General features: G+C 52.6%; 1 protein-coding gene across 7 annotated transcripts; it reads right to left on the bottom strand.

Moving 5' to 3' along the window:
- Nucleotides 1-991: 991 nt before the first annotated feature.
- Nucleotides 992-10,289, bottom strand: Dnajb2 (DnaJ heat shock protein family (Hsp40) member B2). Of its 7 annotated transcripts, XM_006496511.1 has the most exons (11): nt 10,095-10,281; nt 9,736-9,832; nt 9,120-9,229; nt 7,351-7,404; nt 7,054-7,176; nt 5,700-5,792; nt 5,411-5,513; nt 5,205-5,275; nt 3,023-3,226; nt 2,094-2,121; nt 992-1,890 (listed from the first exon to the last, which is right to left on the bottom strand). In XM_006496511.1, exons 2-11 carry the CDS (start codon nt 9,798-9,800, stop codon nt 1,815-1,817), a joined length of 927 nt encoding a protein of 308 aa, XP_006496574.1. In that variant the 5' UTR covers nt 9,801-9,832; nt 10,095-10,281; the 3' UTR covers nt 992-1,814. The 7 variants fall into 7 exon arrangements, 6 of the variants coding, with proteins under 6 accessions (XP_006496574.1, NP_835156.1, NP_001153356.1 ...); XR_001785224.2 differs by having other exon boundaries at nt 2,094-3,226; nt 10,095-10,289; NM_178055.4 differs by lacking the exon at nt 2,094-2,121 and having other exon boundaries at nt 10,095-10,261.
- Between the last annotated feature and the right edge of the window lie 215 nt (nt 10,290-10,504).

The following is a 10,504-nucleotide window of genomic DNA, read 5'->3' as shown; positions in this document are numbered from 1 at the left end:
CAGCCTTAGGAATGGCATTTGGGTCACACAGGACTGAGCTGTGGAGACAGACCACCCTCCTCTCAGGCCATAGATGCCACAGCTCATTCTTCCAGTGAGGTGCTGGGGCAGGCCACCTGGGGGGCGACACACTTTCCCCTTTCCCATTACCCAGCCTCCCTGCCCTTTATCCCTTAAGGTGGTCCTTGTGTTCCTCCCCCAAGAGCCTTCCGGCAGCGATTCCAGACACACACAAAAATGAACTGAGATGAAACCCTGGGTTCATCTGGACCTGGGGCCACTACCTCATGCTGGAGTTCAAATGAAATTCTGAATGCTGGTGTGAGGAACGATGCCCGACATCTGACTGCACCGCTTAAGCTCAGCTCCAGTGCTCTACAAGACAAAGGCTCCAAGTGGGCAAAGCACCATTTCTGCCTGCAAGGCCCAGCAGCTGCTTGGGAGAGGGGCTTGGAATCCTCCTCAGGGGTGGCTGCTGCTTTAGCTTCCACAAGTCTGCTAGGGTAGGCTGGTCCTGTGGTTAGAGACAGCAAGTGGGGAAGAGTTCCTGGTTCCTTCATCCCTGGGCCTGGACCCTGGGGAGGGTGGCGTTCCGCATGCTCCTGGATCACACGTCCCCTGGAGGGGCTTACTCTAGGGCCCTTGGGTGCTGTTTAAAACCATCAGGCACCACCATCGGAGTCCCTTGCTCCCAATCAAGTCGTGACTTAGTGTGGGCCTGGCTGTGCTGCGGAGAACCAGGAAGCAGGTCCCCTTACAAGAGGGAGCCTCAGGATGAAGCTAGTTGTGGGGACCCTGGAAGGGAGGGCCAATAATTATAAGCATTTTTTTCCCCTGTCATCACGTGACACATTTGGGGAGGACAACCTGGTCAAAGGCTGTGCCTCCAGCTACTTGGCATGAAGAAATGTGTAAGGCCTGAAGTGTCCTCTAGCCGTTCCAGAGGGTCTCTCCGGAGCCATCATGGAAAGGAGGAACACAGGCCACCGAGTTCTCAAAACTCAGCTTTATTTGCCTCCGTTTCCCCTCAGTCTGAGCTCAGCTCATCTTGCTTTGATGGGTCTCAAAGGCTCAGTGTTAACAGAGGCCGGCCATAGCCTGCTCCACCAATCCCCATGCGGCTTTGGGCTCCCCAGGCAGGAGGACAGGTGGCTCATGGAGGATGAATTGATGATAAGAAAGAATGGGCAGCAAGGTCAGAGGTCAAAGAAAGCCATTCAAGCAATATGTCCAACGCTCCCTCTGCATGCCAGTCCTTGCCATACACACTCCAGCCAAGGCAGCCTCCTTTCCCACGCAGGTTCTGCCAGCCCGCATCCATCCAAGACCGTGCCCTACCTACACAGCCCACTGCCCCATTAGCTTACTCCTCGGACCCCCCAGGTTGCCCAAGGGAAAACAAACTCTCTCAGATGCTACAGGAATCTGCTCACTTCAACCCGAGTCTAGCAAGAAGTGCCATAGGAACTAAAGTTCTGGTCATCTACAATTCTCACCTCCCCTGCCAGGGACAAAATGAAAAACAAGATCTCCCCATTCAGAGAGTGACTGACTGGCCGGGGTTGGAACTACATATCCCAAGTAACTCAGCTTTGTAACTGAGCAGCTCTTCCCCTGGAATAAGTGTTACAAGAGCCAAGTCCAGGGTGCATTGCATTCTGGGACTTGTAGTCCGCAAAAGACAGCGCTAAGAACCCATGGATGAGAGTTCAGAGGCTAAGACTATAGGTGCTTCCCACTCAGTCTCCACCCACCACCCCAACCCCCAGCTCTACACTCAGCATAAATGAGGGAGAGGAATGTAGTGTTCCCTCCTAGCACACTGGGGAGGGCGCTGTCCTGTTGGAACTGCAGCAACTCTGTATCCAGGATATCCAGCTCAGAACACATCTGGGGAGAGAGCAGGGGTGGGTGACAGGAGAGAGGGTCAGCTGCAAGCAGATGGAGGATGGAGCTGAGCATGCACTCCTAGGTCAGCCCTGTGGCCGGCCCCTAAGCTCTCCTTTGCAGGTAGCACAAATACACTCCCCACCTAGGCCTCCCTCTGGGTCACCCTGGCCCTATCCCACCTCTCCAAGGATAGCCAGCCTCACCTCTGCCTAGTCCTGTGGCCAGGGCAGGCTGAGGCAGCAAGAAGGGAAGAGGAGTTGACTCTGGTTGAGACTCTGGAGGGCTGAGAGGCTTCCACCCCACCTAGCTAGCCTCCCCAGAAGATCTTATGGACCCACTGGCCCCAGCATCTTCCTGGGCTTCAAAGAAAAGGAGAAGGGAGACCTAGCCAAGCAGCAATGAAAGCAAGCGTTGCGGCCGAAGGGTGGGCGTTGCAGAGAGCGGAGGGGAGGACAGCAGCACCAGAGGAGGAGCGAGAAGGTGGGTGGGTGAGAGCTTAGTTCTACACAGAAACCAGGAGGGCTGCAGCTGGCCAAGGACAGCAGAGGCTCCGCTCGCTCGCTCGGCCTGCGCTGTGCCCTGGGAGAAAGTTGCCAACTCAAGTTCAGAGCATGCCAGGCCAAGTCCTCCTTTCTTGACAGCATCAGCAACATAAATGGCAGAAAAAGACTTGGGCACAAAAGGCCCACCCCAAACCCACTAGTGTCCTTCAGCAGTGTCTGATCCAACCAGTGCCTCTGAGCTCCACAGGCACTGATGCCACCCCCTCCCCCCAAATCCTGGGCTTTACCCAGGGACCTATCAGCCCTGGACAGAGTACAACAGATCCCTGCCCATGCTACAGAACGGTGGACCTGGGAGGGAAACATGTGGAGGGACAGAGTTTGGAATCCTGCGGCTTGGGCCACACTATTCTGCACTCCTGACAGTGAGCTGGACTCCAAGTCGGGATCTGAATTAGTCCAGGCTCTGCCTGGTTCTCAGAGAATGTGGCAGCGAGAGGCCTTCTCCTCTGAGGACGGGCTGAGTTTAGCTGCCTCGCCCCTCACACTCTTATGGGTGCCCCCCACGTCAAGGTCTCGGTGCTGGGCCTTGGGCTGCCCATGCTGTCGTTGCTGTGCCCCCCGCCCACCTGCTGGCTTCTGCCCAGCCGCCTCCATCTCTGACAGGCTGTAAGCCATGGCGAGCTGCAGGTCCTCATCCTCAGAAAGATCATGGTCAGGGGGACGAGAGAGAGAGGTCGGCCGGACCTGCATGACCCCCAGCCCAGGGGCAACTGAAGGTTGCTGCTCACGACGGCTCAGCTCCAAGCCTAGTGCCAGGTCATCTGGGACACCTGCAAGAGTCACAACCACCATCAGGTCCCAAACCCAAGCCAGAGCCTCATGCGGGACCACCTTACCCAGTAAGGACCCCGACCACTCACAAGCCTCTCTCTGGAATTGACATCCATGTATTAGGTTAGAAAGGTTATCCAGCACAGTACTCAGCTTCCCTATGCCTCCCCTATCTATGACACAGGAATGAGGAGACTGTCTACACACGCAAAGGTTCCAACGACTAAATATAACCCGTGTGAAGTACCTGTTAAAGTGCTCAGCGTCGGCAGGTAAGCGGCTAGCTACCGTGACTGGGTTTGATTCCCGGACTGGCGCAGGTAGCCTAGCATGCACAAGGCTCTGTCTCGTTCTCTAGTACCTGAATTGATTCCTGGATTCATTTCTCCCTTTTGTTTGGTAAGTAGTAGTCTTAAGCCAGAGGCTACTTGGAAGTGAGGGTCATTTAAACATGCCTCAGCACAGGCCGCTCAAATAAAGACTGGGGAAATATGCCGGGCAGTGGTGGCGTACACCTTTAATCCCAGCACCTGGGACACAGAGGCAGGCGGATCTTTGGGAGTTCAAGGTCAGCCTAGTCGAAAGAGTGAGCTCCTGGACAGCCAAGGATACACAGAGAAACCCTGTCTCAAAAAAACAAAAACAAAAACAAAAAAACAAACCTACCACCACCACCAAAAACCGGGTAAATATGATCTACACGGCTTTACTCCTGTTATGTCAAGAACACTAAGTTCAGATCCCCAGCAACCATGAGAAAAGCAGTGTGCAGCAGAGCACACTGAGTGTAGAGCTGGGGGTTGGGGTGGTGGGTGGAGACTGAGTGGGAAGCACCTATAGTCTTAGCCTCTGAACTCTCATCCATGGGTTCTTAGTGCTGGAAAAGCAGAGATGGGAGGGTCCCTAGGGCTCGCTGGCCAGCCAGGTCAGCTCAATCAGTGAGAGACTCTGTCTCAAAAAAAAAAAAAGAGGGCTGGAGAGATGGCTCAGCGGCTAAGAGCAGTCAGCGGCTAAGAGCACTGACTGCTCTTCCAAAGGTCCTGAGTTCAATTCCCAGCAACCACATAGTGGCTCACAACCATTCTTAATGAGATCTGATGCCTTCTTCTGGTGTGTCTGAGACAGCTACAGTGTACTCATATAAATAAATGAATCTTTAAAAAAAAATAGAGAAGACAAAGAGGGATGTGGCAGGTGGGATCGAGGAGGAGTTGGAGAGTGAAGGTCTGATCAAAATACGACATCGTACGCTTATATGAAATCCTCAAAAAGTAAATAAGGACTGGGGACGGAGAAATGGCTTGGCAGTTAAGAGCAGGTACTGCTCCCAAGTTCAGTTCCCAGAATCTACATACAGGCTCACAACTGCCTGTAACTTCATCTCCAAGGGGACCTGGAGGTGCCTTGGACCTGTTATCACCTGCACAGACACAAACACATAGGTGCACACACATATATACAAAAGTACACATAATCAAAAATCTTGACAATTATGTACATATGTATGTGGATAGATAGTAGATAGATAGATGATAGATGGTTGATAGACAGATTGACAGACACTGACCTTTGGCTTCCACAGGTACATTAATGGGCTCATGGATACATGCAGAGTGTACATCACACACACACACAAAGACTCACATGCAGAGAGAAAGAGGAAGATGAAAGAGAGAGAGAGGAAGAGGAAGAGGAAAGGGAAAGGGAAGGGGAAGGGGAAGGGAAAGGGAAAGGGAAAGGGAAAGAAACCCCCCACAGTGACATGGGGACATGCATGTCTTTTAAAAAGAGTAAAGTGCAGGCTCTCAGGCTATAGCTCGGAGAGTTTGCCTAGCATGTCTAAGGCTCTGGGTTCAGTGCCCAGTATCACACACACAGAGTGAAGAGCCTTGCAACCAAGGCATCCCACTAACGATGTAGTCTGAGACCCTTCTCCCACTTACCCGACCCCAGAAGGTGAGAGGAGGTGCCACTCACCATTGATTGACACTGACTTCAGTTGTCCATCCTCTTCCACTTCTACCCGCTCCTGCCCGTTCTCCATGATTCTGTGGAAGACGGCACAGTTCAGTCAGTGAGCAGACCTCTGAAGGATCCAGTGGTCAGGGCAGGTCAAGACAGCACTTGCTTCTGTGCCTCCTCCCCAGCCCCTCCACCTGAACGGCCCCAGAAGGAGAGCTCACCTGCGTGTGGTGATGCGGCGGCCTTGGACAAAGGTGGTGGACGTAGAAACGGAGCGGAAAGCACCAGCCCCCGGGCTGAAGGAGAAAGATGAGGAGGAGAAATCTGGCATTGGGACAGACGAGGCAGAGAGGCGGTGATGAGAGAGAGAGGGTTAGCTACTTACCAACGTCACCAAAAGTCAGGAATCTTGGGGGCCTCGCTCAAACCTGCCCAGGCTAGCCAAAACAAAACCAATTCCCAGGATTCCAAGACTCGGGATTTGCAGAGATGGACAGGGACAGTGCTTACCGGAGTTGGCAGGAAAGGAAGAAGAGAAAGTGAAGAAAGGGCCCGTGAGTCGGGGACCCTGGTTCTGAAGCTCCGAGAAGACACCCAAGTCATCTGCAAGAAGGTAAGTCCTTGGTGAAGAGCTTTCCTCCAAAATGTGTGTGGCTGTAGCCTTAAGGCCTAGAAAGCAAGCTGCTAAACAACCCGATACACTTCTGATGGCTCCTGTTTGGGGTTGTGTAAACTTACAAAATGTTTTAAGATTATTGTTGTTTTTTTTAATATATTTATTTATTCTGTATATATGAGTACACTGTCCCTGTCTTCAGACACACCAGAAGAGGGCATCAGATCCCATCACAGATGGTTGTGAGCCACCATGTGGTTGCTGGGAATTGAACTCAAAATCTCTTAACCGCTGAGCCATCTCTCCAGCCCCACTTACACATTTTTTAAACTGTTTTTTTTTTTTTTTTTTTTTTTGGAAAAAGCGTCTCAGTATCAGTAGCTCAGGCTAGCCTCAAACTTAATAGATAAAGATGACCCTGAAGCCCTGATCTTGGGCCTCCATCTCCCAAGTTTAAAGTTCTTTTGGGGTTTTGAGACAGGTTCTCACTGCATAGGTCTGGCTGGCCTGAAAATTGCTAGGTAGAGCAGGCTAGCCCTGAACTCAAGAGTGCCTCTGCCTCCTGAGCGCAGGGATTAAAAGTGTGCACCACCGTGGCCAGTGCTCAGTGGTGAGTTCTTTACAGGCATGTGCAAACCATGCTTGTCGAAGGAGTCTTTTAATCAACAGATTTGCCTTCACGTTTTGATTTGTGGTGCCGGGGACTGAAATCAGTGCCCTGCACATGCTGGACAAGCCCCTACCACAGAGCGCCTTCCTAGCCACCCAGCTGTGCCAATTACTTGTGCGCATCTAAGCTAACTAACATGCTTCCGTCTTCTCATCTGGAAATGGGGATTAAAATGGCTCAGCTCTCAGGATTTACAAGAGGCTTTAGGAGATGTAGAACTCTTGGCATATGTTAGTCATCAAACCACAACAAAAAAAGGTGTCTGTTGTTATGTGTAATGGCGCTGCAGCAGTCACATGATGCTTTTGAGTCTTGCTCCACTGGTGGCTGTTGTGGAGGCTTAACAATGTGTTCTTGTTGTCATTTAATAAGGCCAGTCTGTGAAGTGTCACTGGTGTGTCACGTGAGTCCTGCCATGTGTCAGGTTCTGTCCTAGCTTTCCCTGGACTCACGCCTACAACCTCAAATCTCCCGGCTGTGAAATTCCAATTCCGTCTCCGGCTCTAGCCTGAGAGATTCCCCACAGAGGACAGACAGCAGGCTGGAAGAGGGAGTGGAGCAACCCTGCGTCTACGTACCAAAGAGCTCTGAAAAAGGGTCTCCGCTCCCGAAGAACTCCCGGAAGACTTCCTCGGGGCTACGGAAGGTGAATGTGAAGCCAGGCCCCGCACCACCAGTTTCCGATCGAGAAGGACCACTTCCTGGAGGAGAGTCAGGATGAGGAGGGGACGACTTAGTGTGTACATACAGCCCTGAGCCAGGGCATCCCACCTAAGGCATGGCCAGGAACCTTAGAAAGAGCATGCTTTGCCAGAATTTGCCTGCCCCTCCCTCCCTGACCCACTTCCATCCTGGAACCCCACCACTCCACCTACCTGCCCCGGTCAGCCCTTCCCGGCCATAGCGGTCATAGATCTCCCGTTTGTGCTCTAGAAGAAGAGACCTGGTCATTCCTCCCTTTAGGAAAGTTATCGCCCCTCTTGGGCTAGGACGAGTGTCAGAAAATGAAACTTGGGAGACGGCAGGGTATCCAGGGGGGCATGGTTTCAGCAGCTGGCTCATCTCTATGACAGACATGCTCATAGCACCCACTCTGAGCCACTGAGAGAATTTAAAGGAGATAACTCACCAACCTGCCTAGCACGGTGTCTGCCTAACACATAAGGCAATAAACATAAGCTAGGGGCTGAGGGAGAGCTTAGTAGCAGAGACCCTGTCTAACAGGAACAAGACCCTGGGCTCAACACTCAGCTCCACAGAAACAAGTAAATAAATGTCAGCTAATTATACCATATTCTTATTAATAGGCTTATCCTAACCAAGCCACTTCCACAGAGACTAGCTAGGACCACAACAAGAGCATGCGCCACCCTTCCCTGGTACAGCAGTTCTCCTTTGGAATCCTCTTCTCGGTGTGTAACCTGCCTCTGCACATACCTGACTCCTGTCGGTCTTCCCTAACCAGAATACGATAGACCACGGGACGAGGACGGGGCCTGCTTGCCCTCCACTGTCTCCCTAGTACCCGGAAATACCTGGCACAGTAATTTTAGGAGATATTTTCTGGGATCATTTGTGGGGTTTGGTTTTGGTGTTTTGAGACAGGGTCTCATCCTGTATCCAGGCTGTCTTCAACCTCTCTGCAATCACCTTACCTCAGCCTCCTCAGTGCTGAGGTGACAAGTGTGAACCACCACCCACATCATCTCAGAAATACATTTTAAAAGATACTGTTAGCCGGGCGTGGTGGCGCACGCCTTTAATCCCAGCACTTGGGAGACAGAGGCAGGCAGATTTCTGAGTTCGAGGCCAACCTGGTCTACAAAGTGAGCTCCAGGATAGCCAGGACTATACGGAGAAACCCTGTCTCAAAAAAAAAAAAAAAAGATACTATTCATGTAGCCCAGGATGGTCATGAGTTTGATATGTGGCCAAGGAAGACCTTGAACTTTCGATCCTCCTGCCTCCATCTTGTGTCGCTAGGATTACAGGCATGCGCCACCACGCCAAGTTTATGCGGGGCTAGGGATCATACATAGGGCCTTGTGTATGTTACCAAAGCACTCTACTGACAAAGTTACAGCCTCAACTAGTGGTTGTTGTTTTGAAGTTTGTTTACTTATTGAAACAGGACCTTTGACCTTAAAATCCTCCTGCATTACCTTACCTCCTGAGTGCTGGAATTATAGCCATGTCTAGTCAGACTGTTTTCTAAATGAATGAATAAATGAATGAGTGAATGACCTGGGTCTGGAATCATGGCTTGACAGTAGAAAACTTGCTTTAGCATGTGCAATGCCCTAGGCATACTCAAGCACAGAGGAAAAAAAAAAATCACCCATCAGACCTGGATTCATATTCTGGCTCAAGAAATGGGCAAATTATTTCATCTCTCTCAGCCTCAGTTTACTAGCCTACAAAATGGGGGTGATAAGCTGGCCTGGCAGGAAAGCTATGACCTTCCCCGATCAGGACCCAAATTGCTCTTCAGACCCTGCTAGACAGACATAACATGGAGGCGATTAAACACTATCTAAAATAAAATCATGGAGGAGACGGGATGGAGGCGTGGCTTTAGGAAGGAGTACCAAGAATGAATGGAAGCAGGGGGACATGCCGGTCCCTGCAGGACCCCAAGCCTTACTGTCAGATAGTACTTCATAGGCCTCTGCCACCTCCTTAAATTTTTTTTCAGCAAATTCTTTATTATCCGGGTTCTTGTCTGGGTGCCACTGCAGAGCCTTCTTTCGGTACCTGCAGGAAGTGAGTGCAGAGGGAGGGTCAGGAGACTGATGTAGGCTTTGCCCACCGACTACCCTTTTTGCTTAGTCCAACACCCTTTCACTGCCCCGATCCCAGAATACCTCACGACTGCAGCCTGTATTCAGGGGTTTCTCTCCCTGTGGTGTGCCAGGGATATGAGTAAAAAGGAAAGTCCCTGCCATAAGCCCTTTCTTGGGGTTCTTTTGATAGAGCTATCTATAGCCACAGGGAGAGTGGAGACACTGTCCTGTCTCATAGCCTGGGCATTTTAGCACTGCAACCTGGGCAAGCCCACATGTAGGAGCTGGAGGAGAGGGGAGCTGGGTGTATAGAGGACGCTAAAGAAGGTCAGCTCTTCTTCCCTGGCTGGACTTGGTCTTCGTACTTTCCCAAGGGTCTCCTTCCTCCCTTCAGCCAGACCTCTAAAGGGCCCCTGGCACTCAGGGGGGCGGGGAACAAGGGTCAGAGCCTTTCTGTAACACAGCCGAGGCACTTACGCCTTCTTGATGTCATCAGGGGACGCACTCCGCGGTACGTCTAGAATCTCGTAGTAGGATGCCATGGCAACTCAGCGTCAGACGTCCCTCCTCCAGGCTGCGGGAGAGAAGGGGTCAGGCCGACAGAGGCACCGCAGCTCCGTGCGGCCGCAACCCCGGGCAGGCAGGCGACACTTCGAGGTGGAATCGGGCCGGGGAGCCACGCCTGCGGCCAGTGACTAGGCTCCTTCGCAGCCTTTATCTGGTCCCGCAGGCCGGTGCCCAGGGCTATCTCACGGCAGGAGTGGGGAGCCCTACCCGAACCCCCTAAGTCTAGTAACCCGATCTGAACCCCCAACCTGACCCAGCTGGGACCGCACCTCCTCTGCCGGGAGTCCCGCCCCTGCCCCCCGCAGGGGAACCGCCTAGCACCCGCTGCCCGGCTCGCGGCCACTGCGTACGACACGCCAGGCTGGGTTGTGTGCGCAAGCATGCGTCAGCGCCCTGGAAACTACTAGAGACTCAGAGGGCCGGCTCGGCCGGTCACACGAGGGGGCGGGGGCGGGGGGGGCGGGGGCGCTGCAGGGGCTGCTGGGAGATGAGGGCGGAGCCGTTTATTTTAGTTTTTCACCCAGGCGACGTCATTCCCAGGTGGGACTTAGGAGGCTGAAGTCGGCTATATCTTTCCAGCTATGACGCAGTCTCTCAAACACAGGCAGAGGGGCGGTCCGCAAGCTAGGTGCGGGTCCCCTGTCCTGTCGCTGGCCTCTAAAAGTGCTTCACGATCCCT

Source organism: Mus musculus, chromosome 1 (assembly GCF_000001635.26).
Source record: "Mus musculus strain C57BL/6J chromosome 1, GRCm38.p6 C57BL/6J".
In the NCBI taxonomy this organism is placed as follows: Eukaryota; Metazoa; Chordata; class Mammalia; order Rodentia; family Muridae; genus Mus; species Mus musculus.
The sequence above is the reverse complement of the archived record's forward strand: the minus strand, read 5'-3'. Positions and strand labels throughout refer to the sequence as shown.